Raw genomic sequence first — 22513 nt, 5'->3', positions numbered from 1 at the left:
CTTCCTAACCCTGCTCTCCACCCTTTTCCTTCCCAGGCACGTGCCAAGGAAGCCCAGCTCACCCCACCACAGATGTGCAGCACAGGCACGAGCAGCCAAGGCATCCAACAACGGGGCCTTTGCAGCGAGCACGGCCCCAGGGGAGCAGAGGATTGAAGAATCTGGGAACCCACCAGACCTAAATCCCCAAAAACCTTCTGCACATCCCACTTGGGAGCCCCACAGACACGGACAACCCCCTGCTATGGCACAGCTCTCCCAGAAATACCCCTAATAAGGAGCAACCCTACAGAGCTCCCCCACTCTCCGTGTGCTGCAGACTCTGAGGGATGGCTGCTCCCCACACCTGCATCTCCTGAGGGCACAGAACATTGTTTTCCTGTCTAATTCCAGCAATTCCAGCTAGATTTATTCCTCAGCAGTCTGCAGACTGCAGAGCTCTCACAGGGCTCCTCCAAACCCACCAGGGTGAGTTTGTTTTCCACTCATCAGATTAAATGTCCCCGAGATTGCTGCACAGCCTCTCCCGCTGGGCTGGAGCAGAGTTTCCAGCCTTTGCAGCACACTCCAGTGCTCCAGGAGCAGCAGGAATACATGAAGAAGTGATTTTCCTTCTTTTTTTTTTTCCCCTGTAGTTTGGAAGTGAAGCAAACAAAAAAACAATCACGTAAAAAGCGGATTTGGCTGGAAGTGCTGCACCATTCCCATCAAACCTCCAGCAAAATAAATACTCCAAGGAATCAGCTCAACCCTAAACACTTCATTATATTAGTTCACTATAAAATATTATATTAATTCACTATAAAATCTGTAAAACTTATGGTCAAATCACAGACCTACAAAGCCATGGGGCTGTTCCCTCCCTGCCACAGACCAGGGACCAGGACTCTGCCTTAAGGTCAAACACCTCCTCTCCTTAAATTATTTGATTCCTACAGTTCAAGAGCTTGCCCAAACGTCATGTCATCACTGCCTTGAGGGACTGTGAGACAGAATATTCACCTGCAGCTCCATGGGGGGATGGAGTTGGTGCCTACAAGGGCTGGGATGTCACTGGAGAAGGGATTGGCCAGTGCTGGGCAGCTCCCTGGATGCCAATCCCTCCTGGAGAATCATGGAAACATTTAGGTTGGAAAAGACTTCTAAGATCATCAAGTTCAACCATTCCCCAGCACTGACCCATGTCCCCAAGTGCCACATCTACATGGCTTTTAAATCCCCCTGGGGATGGTGAGTCCACCACTGCCCTGGGCAGCTGTGCCAGTGCCTGACCACCCTTTCAGTGATGAAATCTTTCCTAATATCCAACCTGAACCTCCCCTGCTGCAACCTGAGGCCATTCCCTCTTGCCCTATTAAGAGGGAGCCACAAGCAGTTCCTTTTCTGCAGGAAACAAGGGGAAGGAGACAGGATTTCCAGTCCTGATCAAGGTCAGGGAGCCCCATGAGAAGGTGTTTGACAGCAAACCCTCAATCATGCTAAAGAGAAACTCCAGCTGGGTCTGAGGAGCTACAGAGGAGGCTTTGCTCTGCTTGCCTGCAGAAGGAGCTACAAAGACAAGAAATTCAGGGCATCCCTTTAAACACAACATCAACCATGAGCCGGAGGTGTCAGTGATCCCCTGATCACTGTGCTTTGAGCCTGCAGCTCTGGGGCTGCCTTTGATATGGCAACTGTTGATGTTCCAGGCTTCAAAAACAAGGCAACTTCTCTCCTCCAAGCTTAACCCACTTTTAGGTTGGAGCTAAGCAGGAAAATCTCCTCATTTATCGAGTCAGAGCAACGTGCTGTGGGAAGCATTGATCCCTGTCCTTTCTTCTTGGCAGGCAGCTCTCCTACAGGGGCAGGGCTGGAAACCTGCAGTAAACATGGAATCATGGAATTGTTCAGGTTGGAAAAGCCCTCTGAAGTCACAGGGTCCAACCATTCCCTCAGCACTGCCAAGGCCACCACTGAACCACGTCCCCAAGTGCCACTTCCACACGGCTTTAAAATCCCTCCAGGGATGGGGACTCCACCACCACCCTGGGCTGGACAACCCTTTCCACGCAGAAATTTTCCCCAATATCCCATTTAAACCTCTCCTGATGTAACTTGAGGCCGTTTCCTCTCCTCCTGTCCCTTGTTCCCTGGGAGCAGAGCCCGACCCCCCCCGGCTCCCCCCTCCTGTCAGGGAGTTGCAGAGCCAGAAGGTCCCCCCTGAGCCTCCTTTTCTCCAGGCTGAGCCCCTCCAGCTCCCTCAGCTGCTCCTGGTGCTCCAGGTCTGTTGTCCTTAGCAGGAGTGGGTCATTCCTGGCTGGCTCCAGCCCCACCTGAGCAGGGAGAAGGGGCTGAGGACAGTCCCACGCTGGCTCTGCCTGTTTTATCAGCCCATTTATCTCAGCTCCTTCCAGCCCTTCCTCTGTTCCCAATCAGCATCCCCCTACCCTGAACCCTGCAGGAATTCCACTAAAAGCCTGGGAGGAATATAAAAATGAAGCAAAAACACATTCAGGGAGATGAAAGCTGGGAAAAGGCAACTGTGGGCTGTGAAAAGGAGCAGGGTCCATGTTCTCACACCTCAATGGGAGCAGAGAGCCCCGGGGGAGGCTGAGCCTGGGGAAGGGGCTCCCCAGGGCCAGGATGGTGCTGCTGCAGCCAGGACTGAGGGAAGGGGTTATCCCATCACTGTGTGTGCCTTAAAAGACCGGAAAGAACCCTCCAACACTCCTTTTTGAGTATTGGAAAGCAAAGCATTCTTTATTTCCAGCATGCCGGGTGCACAGGAATCATTTCCAAGGTATGCACCCCGAGTTACAGAGGTGCTGTAGTTTTATACTATAACATATAGTAGTAGTAGTATTATACTATAAGATATAGTCGTTTTATACTATAATATATAACATTTCATCATGTTACACCCAATTCCCAAACCATCCCTGCCATAGTACCTTTGCTCCACCCCACACACCTCCCAAATTTTTGTCAGTGGTTCTAGAAAGACCACCCCCTCATCTTCTTCTTTGTCTTCCTCGTCTTGATTATATTAATTCACTATAAAATATTGTATTAATTTGCTATAAAATCTGAAAATACTATATTAATTCACCATAAAATCTGAAAAACATAAGGTCACATCACAGACCCACAAAGCCACGGAGCTGTTCCCTCCCTGCCACAGCCCAGGGGCCAGGACTCTGCCTCAAGGTGTGGGACTAATATCTCCTGTTGTGAAATAGTAACACTGTGGATCACATCACCAGAGGAGCCAAAAAGATATTTCAGGGTCAAATCTGATGGACACCTTCTCCAATTTGCATATATGGGTTGATCCTAATTAACAGACCCCAAGGAGGTGGGCAGGGAGATTCTGCTACTGAGTGGAAGCAGAGAATAAATTAGGCCCAGTCCTCAGACACTTCTTTGCAATGATAAAATGAACAACTGCTGAACACTTGAAACACCAATGAGTTAAAAAAATAGATATTAATTTTATAATACAAAAGATACTACATCAAAAAAAAGCTTTCGACCACTTATATCAAGTGTTGGGACTCTGTTATGTCTCCCTCTCAGCACCTTTCTACAGGCAAGGAGCTCTGCACCTTGTTAAAATCTCTTCTCTGTTGAAATTCTGGACAAACAGTGTTCAACAGCACTTTTAGAAGCCTTGGAAAAAGGTACTTAGCAAGCTAAAGCTATAGCAAGCTGTACTAAAACATTATATAATGCAGATTTTAAGGCATCACACTCCCCAGGCCCAGAGCTCATCCAGAAGCCAGAGCCACGTCTACCAGCACCCCCTGAGCCACTGTCACAGGCAGGAGGGAGCCCGGTGGCTGCTTTGGCATTTAACATTCACAACTGGGGGGCAAACTTAATGCAGGTGCTGGAAAATCAGCTTTGCCACCCCTGCACCTCTGTGAGTGTGCAGGGAGGAGCTCCAGGTGTTCACCCTTCACCAGACAGGGAGGCTGAAGAAACAAAGGAATGAAACAATCCCGAGCCGTGTGGGCAGCAGGGAAAGGGAGGGGATTGTCCCCCTCTGCTCAGCTCTCACAGGACCCCACAGACTGCTGGGGTCCAGCCTTGGGCTGCTGGAGCTGCTGGAGTGAGTCCAGAGGAGGCCACGGAGATGCTCCAAGTGCTGGAGTCCCTCTGGAGCCAGGCTGGGAGAGCTGGGGTATTCACCTGGAGAAGAGAAGGCTCCAGGGAGACCTTAGAGATCCTTCCAGGGCCTAAAGGGGCTCCAGGAGAGCTGGAGAGGGACTTGGGACAAGAGATGGAGGGACAGGACAAAGGGGAATGGCTTCCCACTGCCAGAGGCAGGGTTAGATGGGATATTGGGAAGGAATTGTTCCCTGTGAGGGTGAAGAAGCCCTGGCACAGGTTGCCCAGAGAAGCTGTGGCTGCCCCTGGATCCCTGGAAGTGTCCAAGGCCAGGTTGGAGCAACCTGGGCTAGTGGAAGGTGTCCCTGCCCACGGCACAGGGTGGGACTGGATGGGCTTTAAGGTCCCTTCCACCCAAACCATGAAAAAGAGGTCCCTTGGGACAACTTAGTCCAGACCTTCCCAAGCTGCAGCAGAGACATGTTCACAACACGCTCCTCCAAACTCTTTCTGAAGAGGGAAAATAAACACAGCCAATAAAAAAACCCCAAAACCCAACACACAAGTTATTTTCTTTAGGCTCAGGAAGTCATCCCAGGGGGAACATCCCAACCATGACAATCACTGTGCAGTTCTTACACAGCAGAGCAGTCCTGGGCTGCACAAAAGGGCACCTCTGTTTTGGGGACAAGCCAAAGGAAGTTCTCTTGAGGACATCTGATGTCCTCCAACATGGACAGTATCCTGTGCACTGAACATCCAGGACCGGTCCAAGGTAAAAACCACAGAGCCCATACAGAGTCTTGGACCTGCTGCTTTCAAGATCTGCTTTTGGTAGCACTCACCACTTGCTGTTGCAGACAAAGACTTAATGCTCCAGCTGCTGGACCCATTAACAGCCTGAACCTCCCCTTAATTAAACTTCCTGAGCCTCACAGCTACAGAGAAAAGCTTGGGAAACCTGACTGCTCATGGTCCAAGCACAAAAAGCTGAATGCAAAGGCTCAGAGGTGATTTTTAGTTAGCCTTTTAAAACTTCATTATTTTTTTCCCCTTTTTTTTTTCAAGCCAGGAGTTTATCATCCCGTCCAGAAAACCATCCAGCCCATCTCCAGGCTCAGGATTGTCCATCCACCACATCCCAGCCCTGATGGAAGCTGCCATGTACCCAGAACTTTAAGACCAGATTGGTCTGCACAACCCACAGCAATGATCTCCACTCCTGCCCAGCCCTAAACCTGCTCTCTGATGGCAGCACCAACTCATGGTTGGCCCTAGAGATGCAAGATGAGAAACACATCTCCTTCCTCCACAGGGACACCTCCAGAGAGAGGTTCTGGTGAGGAACAACCCCAGGGAGACCCTCCCCCAGCTGGGAGGAATTGCTGAGATCCTGATCCCAACCTTCCCAAAGCTCCCACCTGTCCCTTGTCCTTGGCCATGGGAAACACCTCAGGGACCTCCTGGCTCTCTGGATGGCTGAAACAATCCTAAAACAACCCACAGAAGAGGGGGAACCTCTTTTCCCCTTCCCCCCCTGCACTGGGAGGAGAGGAGCACACCCTGGCCAGGGAATAAGACATCTGGGTGCCTTTGTGTTGGTCTGAAGCTCATCCCATGTGACATCAGGAAGGGATTATCCAGAACTAGATGGTTTCCTCTTCAAATTGGCCCCTAAAAAGCGCTCCCATTGAGCTCCTGGGCTGGAAGCCAGGAGTGCACAGGAACCAGGAGGAGATCCTGCCCACTCTTCCCAGGTTGGAGTCATCCCAGATCACTCCTTGCCCTGCGACGGCCAAACTTCCAACCCCCAAACCCTTTCCCTGGAGGAAACGTTCCCTGAGCAGTGGGAAAGGAGGAGGGATGCTGGGGTCACCCCTCTGGTTGGGGATCACTTTTAGAGGCAGGGTCTCCCCACCTCCAGCCACCACACCGGGGGCAAACACATCCCACAGGGGTGACTGTGGGACACTGGATCCTGGAGTCACCAGAGCCCGTTTGCCACCCCTGCAGCTCCAGCAGCCCCACAGCACGTGCCTGCCAGATGCTCCAGGTTTCAGGAGGAGGGGAGGAGAAGTTCAGAGGTCAAGGTCACTGGTGATGCCTGGCTCTGTGCTCGGAGCAGGGGCCGTGCAGGGGGAGAGGGGGTGGGAGGAAATACCAGCCCCTGAGTGTAAAACCATCCCGGGTGGATTCCCGGTCACGTCCGCACATGTTTGGCTCAGGAGAGGCAGGAAGCTGCAAGGCACGGGGGTCTTTGGGCTGGGGGAAGGCAGAGCAGCCCCCCGTGCTGGGACAGCCTGGGATTCTCCTTCCTGCATCACTTTAAAGCCTTGGAGAGCTGCAGCTGCCCAGCTCAGGATCAGCGTTCCCCCTTTCCTCCTTCCCTCCTCTGTGAGAACGAAATGCTGTGTGGGGAGTTGCAGTTCCCACACTGACAAGGCTTGGAGCTCCCTCCCTGCCCTGGGACCTCCTGGAGTGTGTCAGCCTTGTCTCCTTTGCCAGTCTGAGTATCAGTTGGCTCCTCTGTCCTTGACAGGAGAAAGCTGCAGCCTCTGACGTAAGCCCAGACACTCCTGCCCAAGGCTCGAGACCAAGTTAAACAAAACCAGACTGCACAAATCAGAAACAAGAGCCCAGACACAAAGGAACAGCTTTGGAAGTGCCCCTCCTGCTTCTACAAACAGTCACCCTGAGCTGCCATCTCCAGGTGGCCCTTTCATAGGCCTGGATCAGGATGGACCTTCTCCACCATCTCCAGAAATCTCTTCCGAGGTGAATTATCCTGTGACAATCTCTCTGACAAACCTCCTGTACCTCCTGCCAATGCAGGTGATGCTGAACAGACTTGCAGTATCTCAACAGCCAGAAAACCTGATTTCTCACCAGCCTGAAAACCTGATTTCTCAGCAGCCTGAAAATCCGATTTCTCAGCAGCCCAGCTCTTACAGAGAGCAGCAAGGAACTACACCAGTAACACCAGTTAGTGCTTCTGGAGCACAGCCATGCCCTGCCTGCCAAGAACCACAACCACCTCGTGTATTTAAGAGAGAAAAAATACAAAATCTAAATCATTAAACCACAAGAACCAAAAATATGACGTCCAAGCACTGCCTCCTATAAGCAAGTGTGCCTGGGATAAAGAGTGAGGCACAGCATTTCTGCTGCTTTTATTTAATTTTGGGTCATTTTTGCTCAATCAGCATCCAAAAAAAGGTAATAAACTGGTCACTGGGTGTGAGATCTGCTCCTTTTTATGTATTTTCAAGCCAGAAAAAACCCTCTCTGTGATCTGGCACAGGTTGCCCAGAGAAGCTGTGGCTGCCCCTGGACCCCTGGAAGTGTCCAAGGTCAGGTTGGACGGGGCTTGGAGCAACCTGGGCTAGTGGAAGGTGTCCCTGCCCGTGGCAGGGGGTGGGACTGGATGAGTTTTAAGGTCCCTTCCAACCCAAACCAGTCTGGGATTCTATGATTCTGTGGTCTGGTGTCCTACAGAGAATATGCCCAAGAAGATCTCCAGTTTAATTCCTACTTTCAGACCAACAGTTGTGGCTGAATTTGGAAAAACATCTTTCCCTTTAGGGAAAACACCTCATCCGGATTTCAAGTCTTCCCAGCAACTGAAACTCCAGCACAGCCCAGCCTCGAGTGGGGCCAGCAGGGACGAAATAATATATATACAACCAACACCTGGGGGTTAGAGCTCATGGGGGAGGCTCCAGGGAAAACCAGCAGAGCTGTGGAAGAAAATTAACAACACTTCCACTGCAGAAGGTGTGGGGTTCCCAAAAGTCCACTCCTTTGGAGGGGAAAAGCAGGAGCCAGGCATTCGAAAATGAGCTGATTAATATGGATTCAGAGAAGTGCCTCCCCTGAGCTCTGCTTTACAAGGAGCCACTAAAGAGGATTTTGCTCAAAGTGAGTTTAGCAGCTTAAAGGGCTTAACCTGTGAGAGGGGGGAGCAGCACAGGTCCTGCCAGGGGAAGGGGAAGAGGAAGGTTTGGGAAGGGAAGGTTTGGGAAGGGAAGGTTTGGGAAGGGAAGGGAAGGGAAGGTTTGGGAAGGGAAGGTTTGGGAAGGTTTGGGAAGGGAAGGTTTGGGAAGGGAAGGTTTGGGAAGGGAAGGTTTGGGAAGGGAAGGTTTGGGAAGGGAAGGTTTGGGAAGGGAAGGTTTGGGAAGGGAAGGGAAGGTTTGGGAAGGGAAGGTTTGGGAAGGGAAGGTTTGGGAAGGGAAGGGAAGGGAAGGGAAGGGAAGGGAAGGGAAGGGAAGGGAAGGGAAGGGAAGGGAAGGGAAGGGAAGGGGGAAAAAAAAGAGAAAAAGCCCAGGAGTTGTTTAACAATCTGCTCACACAAAACTCGCTGCCAGAAAGCGAGAGCTGCCTTCCAAACCCCCGTGCATCGCTAATGACCTTTTAATGGCTCTCATTACAGAACATCTCACTCAGCCCCGCGACATCCCCCCCCCTGCCAAAACAAAGCCCAGCATTTCCACAGGCAAAGCCCAGCTGTTTAATTGATCCATTCAAGGACTTCAAAAACCCATTAATAATGCAGCTCTGTCAAAGGAAAGGTTTCACTCCTGGGCACAGATGCCTTCCTTGGATGGCAACTCGTTTAACCTGCCTCTTTAATCAAGCATTTCCCACTCCCAGAGGAAGCTGCCATGGAAAATGTGGCTTAGGAACAAAGGCTCAGCAGCAGGAAAGCAGGAAAAACAATAATAAAATGTATGTCTTTCACTCTGAACAGCCACAACCTGTCACATGTGCTTGTAATGTTCAGTATAAACACACTTTATTGTTAATAGAGGGATAGAAATCATGGAATGGCAGACTGGTTTGGGTTGGAAAGGACCTTAAAGATCATCCAGTCCCACCCCCTGCCATGGGCAGGGACACCTTCCACTAGCCCAGGTTGCTCCAAGCCCCGTCCAACCTGGCCTTGGACACTTCCAGGGATCCAGAGGCAGCCACAGCTTCTCTGGGCAACCTGTGCCAGTGTTTTATCACCCTCCTAATAAAGAACTTCTTCCCAGTATCCCATCTATCCCTGCCCTCTGGCAGTGGGAAGCCATTCCCTGTGTCCTGTCCCTCCATCCCTTGTCCCAAGTCCCTCTCCAGCTCTCCTGGAGCCCCTTTGGGCACTGGAAGGGGCTCCAAGGTCTCCCCAAAGCCTTCCCTTCTCCAGGTGAACACCCCCAGCTCTCCCATTCCCCCAGACACATCAGCTCCAAGTCCCACAGAGAGAATATCCCAATAAATTCTTCTTACTCCTCTCTGATTTTCACACCTGAGATTTCTTCTATCTCCTCTGATTTACACCTTCCAGGGACAAGTCCTGTCCCCCTCAGCTCCTGACCTGCAGCACAGCAGTTTTCCCCAGCTGGTGGGATCTGCTCCAAGCCCACCACCTCCTGCAGTTCTCCACTGGAATCCAGAGCTCTCTGCTCAAACTGCAGTGGCACAAACCTGGCACTCCCAGGGCTGGGAGAGAGGGAATGCTGAAGTGTAAGACAGAGCAAGCTGGCAAAATATCAGCCCTTCTTTCAAACATCATGTCTAGCAGGCTAAAAAATGTAAAAAAAACCCGAAAGAGAGGAGCTGGAACAGAACTGACTGCCTGGCTGTGTTTTGTCTTGCAGAGATCCCAGCTCAGATCCCAGCTCGGATCCCTGCAGGAGGAGGGAAGGTGTCTTGTCTGGCATCACTCCCTGGAAACCACGAGCAGAGAAACAACCAAAAAAACTCCAGGGCCAAAAATCAGGGAGGCACAGCCCTGCTCTGTGCCACAGCCACCCCATCCCACTGCTGCCCAGCTTGTTCCCAGCTTCAGAGGGACACTTTGAAGGGATGTTCCATTTCCCAGGAATCACCCACATGATGTTGGTTGTTGCACTGACATTTATGGAGCCCCTCAAAGGGAAGAGCTCTCGGGACCTCCTGGTCCTTGGCTCATCCCCAGCCGTGGGATCACAGAATCCCAGGATTCTTTGGGTTGGAAGGAACCCTAAAGATGGTTTTGATTGGAAGGAACCTTAAAGATCATCACATTCCAACCCTGTTCCATCCTCTCTCCAAGCCAGGCCATCGGGTATCCAGCAATCAGACCTTTCCCCATCCCAAAAAAATTAAATAACCAGGGATGCTGGGCTTATCCCATCCAAACCATCCAGTGTGGAAAGATCCCAGGCCCTTCCCTGCTTTCCCCCCACGCTCTCCAGGTTTTCCCTCTGGGGAGGAGCATCAGCTGCATCCTCCTCCCTGCAGAGCAGCAGGAGGGATTATCCCTGCATGTGTCATGGATGAGTTTGGGACTGAAGTGCTTTAAGATGCCTCTGCCATATATTACCTCCCTCCTTCTCCTATTTTTCCAAGTGCCCATGGAAATATTTCATGCCTTATCTCAAGATCTCAACTCTAGAATACATCTGGGAGTGGGGAGGTGGATCTCTGGTAGTGCCAGTCAGGAGGGCAGGCAGCTTCCAACAGATAAAAGTTAATCACCTCTCTACACTTTATTTTTTTTCCCTTTAAGAAAATAGAAACTGCTATTTGGATGATTTTAAAAAGACCAAAAATAATTTTTAAAAAATGACTTCATTCAGACTCTGGTGAAAGCAACAAAAATCAAGTGTTTTTCTTTGGGCTAAATCTGTTTGAGCTGTGCCCAATTTCCCTGCAGCAGGTTCAGAAGGGGATGAACTGAGGTCCCAACCCTAGTGCTGGGTTCCCACTGCCAAACAGAGCTCCCAAGAGAACATAAATGCAGATTATGGGGCTCCTTAGAGCAGGAAAAAAGGCTACATGGACACAGAGATTCACACAAGTCTGGGAATGGGCTGATCCTCCATGGGAATGGGATTCAGCCTCACCCCACAACTCTGCTCTGGGCAGCAGCAGCTCCTGCCAACCCTTTTTATGGTGGCAGGAATGTTCCTGTGCCATGGAGGGGAAAATGTCCAGGCTCTGGGAAAAGCACCCACCTGAATTCCTCAAAGTGGGGCCAGGAAGCTGTGAGAGCCACAGGAGCTACACGAGGTTTGGCCCTTCCGTACATGGGATGTGTTGCTCACCCTCATCAAGGGGATGAGTTTCAATGGGATATTGGGAAGGAATTCTTCTCTGTGAGGGTGGGGAGGCCCTGGCACAGGTTGCCCAGAGAAGCTGGGGCTGCCCCATCCCTGGAAGTGTCCAAGGCCAGGCTGGATGGGGCTTGGAGCAACCTGGGCTAGTGATGCAAACAGGAATTTTTTTGGGGCGAACAATCAGTCCCAGAACCTCCCCAGGGACGGGGTGGACTCCCCATGGCTGGAGGTGTTCAGGACACAATGGACAGGGTGCTGCACCATCTCCTCTGGGCTCCTTTACTAACAGAGCTTGGACCAGATGATCTCCTGAGGTTCCTCTCAACCTGGGTCATCCCATGGTCCCAGGATTTGGTGTGAGGGGGGGTCAGGCTGCTGAGCACCCCAGGTTCCAACACCCTGCAGCCACCCAGAGAGCCACCCTGGCACCTCAGGTGTCCTTACCCCCTCCAGGCACCAGGGGCAGGGAGAAGAGGGGCGAGGAAATCAGGGAGAAGAAATCCAACCCAGCAGAGCCAAACCTGGCTCTCCTTCCCCTGGAGCCACTGCAGCTTCTGCAAAGTCACTGTGGCCGAGCTGAGGAGACAAAGACACTTGTGGCCACAGGGGGAGGGGCTGATGTGTCCTTCCATCCTGACACGTCCTTCTGACCTGTTGTGTCCCTCTGTCCTGACATATCTTTCTGTCCTGTTGTGTCCCTCTGTCCCACTGCATCCCTCCATCCTGACAAGTCCTTCTGGCCTGTTGTGTCCCTCTGCCCTCTTGTGACCCTCTGTCCTGCTGTGTCCCTCCATCCTGACCCCTCCCTCTGTCCTGCTGCATCCCTCCATCCCACCCTGTCCCTCCCCGCTGCCACCCACCTCCCATCACCCCCCCAGCACCCACAGCCGGGTCCCAGGGCACCCTTGTCCCCAGCAGCAGCAGGATTAGCTGGCTGTGACCTGAGGTGCCCTTCAACACCCGCAGGAATTCCCCTGCCGGGAGGGACCCGGGCAGAAGCAAAGCTCCACGTGGGCAATTAGTGCTGCACTAATTACCGTCATTGTGGGCAGAGACCCACCGTCAAGGTTGATGTGCCCTAAACAGAAGCTGATTTTTGTCACTCTGTTGCTCTCCCGAGTTCTTGGAGCGGGGAAGGCAGGGGAGGAGGGCGCTTAAGTCTTCAAGTGGTTTTTTTTCTTAATTGACGACCAGAAGAGAGCAAAGCTTTTCAGCGTCACAGGTTGAATGAAGCCCTTGCACAATGAAGGAACAGTGGGACAAGGAATCCCTCTGCCACCAGCTGGCAATCAGGAAGCACTTCCCTCTGCCAGAATCCCTGACTTATCCCAAAGGCAAAGCAGAGCCCAGGGCAGCACCGGGTCCCACTGTGCTGCTCCACCCCACGGAGCAGCCCCAGGGCCAGGGATGCTCAGCCTCCCCCTGAGCTCTCCCACACTCAGAGTGATGGGAAGGAAGGGGACAGAGCCAGCCTTGCCAGCCTGGTTTGGTTAAAAATAGGGAGAAAAGCACAAAAAAAAAAAAATAAAAAATCTTTCTACGGGAGGTAGGTTGGGTGAACATCCATCTGCTCCCTTTTTAGGGGAAGGAAATGAATTTTTAGGGGAAGGAATTTCTGTGCTCACATCTGTCCCCCAACACACAGCCAGGGCTGACAGGCAGGAGCAGGAAGAGCCCCTTTGCCCCTTTGCCCACCTGCCTGGGCAAGAGCTGCAACAGCAGCAAACCCTGCCAGGTGCCAGAGCATCCCTGTGGAGGAGGAATCCTTCCTCCCTCCCTGTGGAGCCGAGTCCTGAGCCTGCACCCAGCCAGGGCCACAAGGGCTGAGCCCAGCACCCAAAAATCCACTGATATCCACCAAGGGCTCCCAACCTTTCCTTCCTAAACAACCCCCAAACCAACCCCCTGAGGAGCAAACGACCCCATACACCACAGTGTCCAGGGATGGGCTCCTCTCCTCGGAGCTGAGCCATTCCCAGCTCCTGTCAGTGCTCCCACAGCCAGCACCCCTTGCCCACACAGGCAGTGCCAGCCTGTGATGGGAAGGAAGGGGACAGAGCCAGCCTGGTCAGCCTGGTTTAGTTAAAAATAGGGAGAAAAGCACCAAAAAAGTATAACAACCTTGTCCTGGGTGGTAGGGTTGGGTGAACATCCCTCTGCTCTCTTTTTAGGGGAAGGAAATGAGGTTTTTCCACTCACATCTGTCCCCCAACACGCTGCCAGGGCCGACAGGCAGGAGCAGGGAGAGCCCCTTTGCCCCTTTGCCCACCTGCCTGGGCAAGAGCTGCAACAGCAGCAAACCCTGCCAGGTGCCAGAGCATCCCTGTGGAGGAGGAATCCTCCCTCACTCCCTGTGGAGCCGAGCCCTGAGCCCAGCACCCAAAAATCCACTGATATCCACCAAGGGCTCCTAACCTTTCCTTCCTAAACAAGCCCCAAACCAATCCCCCAAGGAGCAAACGACCCCATACACCACAGTGTCCAGGGAATGGGCTCCTCTCCTCGGAGCTGAGCCATTCCCAGCTCCTGTCAGTGCTCCCACAGCCAGCACCCCTTGCCCACACAGGCAGTGCCACCCCCCAGCCCTGCACTGACTGCAGGACTGGGAGAGCCAAGATTCCTGGCATGTATATATATATATACACACACACATATATATATATATCAATCACACTCTGAACATACACAACGAGCTCCAGCTTCCTCAGCCGAGGGTGGAACGACGTTACGTCAGCCCCCACGGCCAGGACCTCAACCAGGAGCAGATGGTGGCTCCTCCTGCAAGAAATTAGGAGCTTTTTGGGAGCCTGCCCAAGGAAGGGGGTGTGGGCAGCCACTCTGAGCTGCTTCTCACACCAAACCCTGCGTCTGCCCCTGGAACCTTCCAGCTCGCTGGAGGCAAACCTAAAACAAGCCTGGCTTAGCTTGGGCTTGAGTGCTGGGAGCTGGAGGGTCCTGTCAGTGCTCCAGCAAGGGCAGGCTCTGGTTTAGGTCTAACAGCACATGCTCAGGCTGTTCATTTTTCCATGGGAATGATGCTTGTATCCTCTGGCTCAGCTCCTGGTAAGCTGATCTGATCACAGACCTGCAGCATGTGGCTTATCCATTATGCTTCTCCTCTAGAAAATCTCCCCCTAAGGAACAGCACTTACTCACCCTTGAAAACCTTTCCCAGAATTTAAATGGGATGATTCCCACCTACTAACACGGAAAAAAATAGAGTGGAAGCAGCACTAGCATCCTCTTGAGCTCCGTGGTGGCACAAAAGGGGATACAGGCTGGGAATGCTGGAGCTGGCTCAGGGCAGGATCCACACCTGGATCCAGAGGGAGAGGTTTTAGGAAATGAGGCCTGTGGAAAAGTTTAGAATTTTATAACTTGGTGAAAAAAAAAGGCGTAAGATTTTATAACTTGGTCTGATCTGGAAGGGTCTTGCTGAAAAAGTGTAAGATTTTATAACTTGGTCTAATCTGGAAGGATCTCACGGGGATGCTGCCAAACTTCAGCTTCCAGAAATACCAATCCACGCTGAAGACAAGGATCCTGGGAATGGCTGGGGATCCTGGGAATGGCTGGGGATCCTGGGAATGGCTGGGCAGTTTGGGCTGGAAGTTTCCAAATAATTCAGTGTGGGACAGACGTGTAACAGAGAGACATTTCAAGGCAAACAGCTCAAGTTTGGCAAAGTTAAACAGCCCAGCAGAAGGCAGCTGGACATGGCACCCCGGAGTGGTGCCAGCTCTGGGTATGAACCAGCCCCCCCAGTGTCCCTGTTCCCCAATGTCCCCATGTCCCCATTCCTTGTGGCTTTACCAGCAGTGTCAGGTGCCTCCCATCACCTTGGGAAGAAAATGAAATGTCCCCCTCATGCCACTCCTGAAGGCAGTGTCACCTCAGGGTCAGGGCCTTCTCCTCCAGAGGAAATTGGAGCCACTTCCAGGTTGGGTTCCCAAAGCACCCAAGCCAGAGGCAACCCCTGCCCCCAGTTCAGTGCAAGGGGGGGAACAACCAAACAACCTCAAATTATCAAGTGTTTTTGTGCCTTTGTCTGAGGGAAAGCAGCAACGATTCCTGGACAAAAGGACTGGAGGGGTTTAGGGTGGAAAAGGGCTCTTTTTCATCCAGCAGGTAACCCCGGAAATGGATTCTCAGGAAATTCAGATTTCAGACAAGGGGGTTCTTCAAATGGAGCCAAAGCACAGCAAACCCAGGTGGGCTCTTCCCTCCACCCTCTGGTGCACAAATCCTTGGAGAGGAGCCCACAGAGGACCTTGGGGATAAAAGCTGCATTGTCAAAATACCCTTGTGGGGTCTGTCTGGGGTTCTCACAACTCCTGAGAGCCCCAAAAGTTCAGTCCCTCATGCTCTGCCCTCCCAGGGCAGGCTCACAGATGCTCTGGGTGATGGGGGTAGAGGCAGTGACCCCTGCATTTGTGCCTCTTTAAATGCACAATTTAGGGTCTTGTCAGGGGGAAAAAATTAATAATACCATATAATTGCCTACTTGAGGACTCCATGACCCTACAGAGTGGAAGGTCACATGGAGGTGACATGAGGAATCCATTTCTGGTATTTCTGGAGTTTTAAGAACCTTGACTTGAAACTGGTTAAGATTATCATCAATTTGTAAAGCTTTACACAGGCACAGACACAAACATGATACATAAAAATATATATTTCTCTCTCTATAAAGATACGTATTTTTATGTAATATATATTATATATACTGTATACAATATATATTTATACATATATATATTTATACATATATATAATATAACATATAATAATCTAATACTATAATAGAATAGAATATATAGAATTATATAAAATATATAATTGCATATAATATATATACTATAATATAAAATATGTAAATATATATATTTATATTATATATTTAAATATATATTTATAATAATATAAATATATATAATTTATAATAATATATAAATATATAATAATGTAAATGATATATACTATGCAAATATATTTATATTTTTATATATATATCAAACACATGCAACCAGACACCCCCACACAGCACAAACACATCAGAATTTATATCTGATTTTGCCCGTTTACAGGAGATTCAATGTAATTTTACCAGGTCCATGCAAACATCCTCGACACAAGCTCATGGATCCCAAACATCCCACATTTGAGGGGCTTTCCTGCACAGCTCTGGATCCCACATTTCAGAGCACTCGGCCTCCAGCAGGATAATTTCCTGAAAGACTATTTTCACCCATCCTCAAGCAAGAAATCCCCATCTGCAGGAGCCAAGCGGTTCGTTTTCAGACGAATCCCTTAATTAAGCAGATCCTAATTGGACGACTCTAAGCTTTAATTAATGGCAAAGTGTTTGTGCCCTTTCATTTCTGGGTCCCATTCCCAGGCAGGATTTTCCTGGGGTGGTTTGGGGAAGTCGTGTGTTTCGCAGGGCAGGGTTGCAATTTTTATTTATGGCACTTCAGGAGGGAAAAGCAGCTCCCGGGAGCCCCAGAGCCACCGGACCGAGGAGTTTTCCCACTTTCTCCTCCTCCTCGAACGCAGCATCTCTGAGTGGGGGATGAGCTCAGCAAAGCCCTGCAGACCCTCATGTTGTGCCCACTGGTGTTGGCACATCTGGGCACTGAGGGCTTAGAGGGGGATGCTCAGAGGCAGCCCCAGAACATCCCAAATCCAGCAAAGATCTGTCAGTGCCACCTTTCCCTCCCCATCACGGACCCACAGCACTGCAGAGGCCTCACTCAGGAACTGTTGCAGCTCCCAGAATAAAAAGAACAAGAGGAGACCACAAAGATGCTCCAAGGGCTGGAGCCAGGCTGGGAGAGCTGGGGGGGTTCACCTGGAGAAGAGAAGGCTCCAGGGACATGTCAGAGCCCCTTCCAGTGCCTGAAGGGGCTCCAGGAGAGCTGGAGAGGGATTTTGGACAACAGATGGAGGGACAGGACAAGGGGAATGGCTTCCCACTGCCAGAGGGCAGAGTTAGATGGGATATTGGGAAGGAATTCCTGGCTGTGAGGGTGGGAAGGCCCTGGCACAGGTTGCCCAGAGAAGCTGGGGCTGCCCCTGGATCCCTGCAAGTGTCCAAGGCCAGGTTGGACGGGGCTTGGAGCAACCTGGGCTAGTGGAAGGTGTCCCTGCCCACGGCAAGGGGTGGAATGAGAGGAGCTTTAAGGTCCCTTCCAACCCAAACCATTCTGGGATTCTAGGAAATCACAAAAAAGAGGTGCAAGTCCAAGAATTGCTCCCTTGAAAATCAACCCCTCCACCATCTCCAGGCCGACCTGCTGCTCCAGGTAACATGTGGACTAGAGCTCAAGGGATGGATTTGATCCAGTGCAAGCACTGTTTGCTTGGAGAGCATAGCTGTGCTCCAGGGGAACAGTGCTCCCAGGGGACAGGACACCAAGCATCCCCATTCCCAGCACACTGGAGTGTCTTCCCACCCATTTCTGGCACCCTGAGCCCTCCTGAGCCCCTCAGGGAGCGTCCTTTTGGTGATGGCTACAAACACAACAAATGGCCTCAGCCTGGTCTCTCTCCCAGATGGATTAAACTCCTTCTTTTAGAGCCCAAAGCCCCAGCTGGGGCTCAGGTACTCAGACACTGACCTCTCCCAGGTACCATCCATGCAAACCACCCTTCCACCTGGACACCAGGGAGGGGATGATGCCACCTCCACGACAGTGATGCTGCAGGGATACCAAGTGCTGGCTGCCCCAACCCAAGCAGAGAATCAAGAGGCATCAAGGAATATCCATATCCCGACTGAGCTGGAGTGAGGAAAGAGAGGGATCCTTATTTCCTAATGAAGCCACTTAAGAAATGGATCCTAATTTCCTCCCAACCCAAAAGGGTCACAAGTGCCACATGCCATGTCCTCTTTGCGTGGAGCAAAGGGAATGTGGAACCTCAGCAAGGTCTCACCAGCTCTGAACACCATGTCCCAGCTCCAGTGAGGAGCTGCTCTGCTCTGGCACTCCCTCCACACCTCAGTATTCCCCACTGGACTTGGGATCAGTGCACAAAGCCCCCAGCCAGCCCCAGGAGCACCACAGGTCCCTGCTCTGGCTCAGGAAACCAATCCCAGCTCCAAGGTCAGGAAGGCCAGCCAAGCTCTGCAGTGGCTGCCCCTCGCTCCCCATCCTGCTCCTTGGGGATATTTCTTGGATCTGTGCTACACAGGCTTTCCTTGGAGCAGAACTGCTCCATCAGTAGGGACTGGCTGGAGAGCAGGAGCCTCAGCACCAAAGAAGTGTCTTGTTTTAGGCCAAAGCCTGAGAAACCCGAACTTTTGGAGGGCTCTGCCCCACGCACCAGTTGGATCTACGATAAAACCTGAAAACATTCCTGAGCTCAGGATCTTCCCCAGCCTGGGCAGCAGCGATCAAAGGGTAAATCCACACCCCTGGATGATGTTCTGTCAAATGTGAGGGTGGGGAGGCCCTGGCACAGGTTGCCCAGAGAAGCTGGGGCTGCCCCTGGATCCCTGCAAGTGTCCAAGGCCAGGTTGGACAGGGCTTGGAGCAACCTGGGCTAGTGGAAGGTGTCCCTGCCCATGGCAGGGGGTGAGACTGGATGAGCTGTAAGATCCCTTCCAACCCAAATCGTTCCATGGTTCCATGATTTTAGGCATCCAAGAAGCCACACACAAATCCCAGCAATCCCGGCTGCTCCCAACCCGCAGGGAGAGGGACCCAGCCCCGCTCCAGGGATGGCTGTGCCAGCGGGACCCTCGTGCCACAGTGACACCCCCAGAGACAGCCCTACCCTGCCTGTCCCCCCAGCCCCCCCCCAGCAGCCCCTCGCACTGGGGGAAGCCTTTCTGCCCCCCAGGGCAGATGTGGGGTGGACACCGGGGAAAGTCACTTTTGGGGTGCCCGTCTACAAACACCTCCCACCGCGACGGTGGCGAGGCTGGGGAGGGCGCTGCCACGGTGTGAGGGCTGGGCAGGACCTGGGCTGGGTCACGTTTACCCCATGGAATCCCAGGAAAGCCGGGAATCCCAGAGCACGGCCGGGATGCACCCCCAGCACCCCCATCCCCGGGAACCGCATCCCTGCAGAGCCGCGGCCACCGCCGAGGGGGCCCGGACGCTCACCCCCCTCTCCCCGCTCCCGGTGTCCGAGCTCCCGGTGCATCCCAGCGAGGATGGGATGCCCCCCGGCCCGAGATGCCCTCGCAGCGCCTCGCCCACCCCCCATCCCGTCCCGCCGCCGCTCGTACCTGTGTCCAGCCCGGAGCCCGTCTCGGGGGGCTCCAGCCCCGCCGGGCACAGGGGCAGGGCACAGAGCAGCGCCAGCGCCAGCGCCCCGCCGAGCATCGTGCCCGGCCCCGGCCCCGCCGCATCCCCGCCCGGCCCCGCCGCCGCCGCCGGGGCAGGACGGCCCCGGCCCCCCCCCCCCCCCCCCCCCCGGCCCGCCCGCCCCCCCCCCCTGGGGGGGGGACACGGGGGAACCCGGCCCACGACCCCCGGCACTCCGCCCCTGCCCCGCACGCAGCGCGGCACGGGGGGGACACCCGGTCCTGCGGCCAGCGGAGCTCAGGGGTTAATGCCCCCCATCACCCACCTCTTCAAAATCAGACAGGCTTCCAAGCCCCCCGGCACTGCAGGGGTTAATGGCCCCCATCACCAAGCCCTAAAATCAGACGCGTTTCCACCTTCCCTCCTCCTTCCCTGGCGCTGCGGCGGTTAATGCCCCTCATCATCTTCCCCCCCAAAAGCAGACGGGCTTCCAACGCCCCCCGGCGCTGCAGGGGTTAATGCCCCCCATCATCCCCCCAACATCCCCCCCACCCCAAAATCAGACGGGCTTCCAAGGCCCCCCGACGCTGCAGGGGTTAATGCCCCCCATCACCCACCTCCTCAAAATCAGATGCACTTCCAAGGCCCCCCGGCGCTCAGGGGTTGATGTCCAATATCATTCTCCCCACGCCCCAAAAACAGACGGGCTTGCAACATCCCCCAGTGCTCAGGAGTTAATGCCCCCCTTCATCCCCCCACCCCAAAATCAGACGCGCTTCCAGCGCCCCCCGGGGGTTCAGACCTTGGGGATGGGAGTCCCCTTTCCCCCCGAATGCGGGGCTACGCGGGGCAGTGCACAGACAGACAGACAGACACCCCCCACACAAACACACAGGGTTGTTCGTCCCGCGGGTGCTGCAGGGGTTGGTGACACCCCCTAGTCTGCCCTCTATAGCTAAAGGGGACCTCCTGCACCCTCCCCAGGTAAAACTTGCTGTGAGTGTTTCTCAGGGGGTCTCACTCCCCCAAACTGTGCCCCAACCTCCCCCCGGGGGCACCCAACCCTGCTCCTGCAGGGGGGCAGGACACAGCAGCTTCCCACTGGGGCATTTTGGGGTGAGTGAGGCAACCCCAGTTCTCCAGTGAGAGCTGTACTGGTCCCATGGGTATAACCCCCCCTTTCTGCAGAGTCTGGGCCAGTTCACCCCCTTCCTGGGATTACTGGGGTACACCTGACCCAGCCCAGGTCCTGCCCAACCCTCACACCATGGCAGGGTCCCCCCCAGCCATGCCACCATGGCAGACTGGCACCCCTAAGGTGAGTTTCCCTGCTCTCCACCCCACACCTGCACTGTGCCCTGCAGTGCCCCACTGCAGCCCCCGCTCTGTGCCCCACACTCAGCTCTCCAGTGCCACCAGTATCACTCCTGAGGCCACACTGCTCCCCCCATGTGACAAATCCCCATGTCACAAAGCCACAGACGCCCTGTGGGGGTTTTGGCTCAGACCCGAGGAGGAGCCAGGCTCACTCCCAACCCTCTCTGCACCATCACCCAGAGATCCCCAAGATATGGGAACCTTCAGCAAGGGGCAGCCGGACACCCCTGCCTTTGGGTGGGCAGCCCTGGCAGAGAGCCGGAGATGCTCAGGTGCCCAGTGTGTCACCTGGGTGTCCCATGGCACTGGGAAATGAGGATTCTGTGAGATCCTCCCCTTAAATCCCGATTGCTGCTTGAGGCAGGAGCCAATTTAGGAGCAAAATGTGTCGCACTCACCCCTCTCTCCCCATTTCCAGCCCTTTTCCTGTCACACACTGACTCAGCTTGTCAAGGAAATGAAGGTCAGAGACACTCCTGGAGTCTTTTGCTTTGCCATGGACTTTATTTGTCAAGAACATGTGACACGGGTTTGCCTTTCCTTTCTGAATCCCATTGATTCCCAAGCTGTGACCATCTGTCCCAGCAGCACATCCCCCATCCCATCCCTTGGCATCTCAGCTTTGGGACCTGGGGGCTCTGCCCTCAGCTCCGTGCACGTCCCACCACCCCACTGCAGGAGGAGGTTGTTTGGGTGGATCACCTGCAGAACCAGGTCTTTTTTAGGATCACAGGTAAAACCCAGTCATTTAAACACTCTCTAATCCACGAGGAGGAAGAAAACCTTGTAAAATTCATAGAATTATTCTGCCACAGTCCTGTTGCTCAGCTCAGCATCCTTTTTTTGTACACACTATCATTTGCTGTATCCAGTAACACGACTGCATCCATTCCCCTCCTCAGCCTTCTGTGAGAAAATTTGGGTTTACACCTCTGTGGATATGTCAGACTTTTGTGCAGGAGTAGCTGGACAAGGACCTGCCTCCTCCTCCTCCTCCTCCTCCTCCTCCTCCTCTGTTTGTGCCGTGCTGGGCAGAGAAAAGGCTGCCACAGAGAGAGAAATAATAAAAACAGACACAGACAAAGCCAGTGCTGGGATATTCTGTTTCAGAGCAATGACAGAAAGTGGAGATGAGGATAAAATGAATAAACTACGGTTATTGATACTGTTTGCTTTGAATTAACACAGCTCTGCTCCATCAGCGTGTCCCAGCTGGGTGGAGGGGCTCTGTGCTGGTGTTTCCATCCCCTCACCTGGGGGTTGGTTTGCTCAGACCTCCCTTCTCAAACACCCTCAGCAGTTCCCTCACCCACCCCAGGACTTCAGCCCCACAAATACTTGAGACCCCTCAGGGTCACCACAGAGCTCCTCACCCCTATCACCACCACCAGCACTTCTCTCACTGCTTCCTCAAATTACCCTTCCCTTTAAATTCCCCCCAATCAACCAACACATCTCCCAGGGAGATGCCCAATTCCCAGTGACAGCTCACTGGGATCCTACTACAAACCTGTGGATGCAAAAACATCATGGACACACTGGTGATCTGAAACACGGAGACACAAAGGAGGCAGAGCAACCCCAACCTTGTCCTTGCCGAGTGACCCTGGGCAATTCAGTCCCCTCCAAGTATCTCAGTTTACTCTTTTTTATCACACAAAAATGCAAAACTCGCCTCTTCTGCAAAAATATTTTGGAATGTGCTGAGGG

The 22513-nt window shown here is 53.1% G+C and overlaps 1 protein-coding gene across 1 annotated transcript in view; it reads right to left on the bottom strand.

Annotated features, from left to right (window-relative positions):
• COL27A1 (collagen type XXVII alpha 1 chain) overlaps positions 1–19504 on the bottom strand; it is an 83561-nt gene extending 64057 nt beyond the window's left edge. The window contains exon 1 of the mRNA XM_027687922.1: positions 19408–19504. Coding sequence (XP_027543723.1) covers positions 19408–19504 — 97 coding nt within the window. The remainder of the gene's footprint in view (positions 1–19407) is intronic.
• Positions 19505–22513: the final 3009 nt, after the last annotated feature.

The sequence above is a fragment of the Neopelma chrysocephalum genome, unplaced genomic scaffold (assembly GCF_003984885.1).
Source record: "Neopelma chrysocephalum unplaced genomic scaffold, ASM398488v2 Primary Assembly neopelma1_74, whole genome shotgun sequence".
Classification (NCBI taxonomy): Eukaryota; Metazoa; Chordata; class Aves; order Passeriformes; family Pipridae; genus Neopelma; species Neopelma chrysocephalum.
This window is presented reverse-complemented; position numbering and strand designations above follow the sequence as displayed.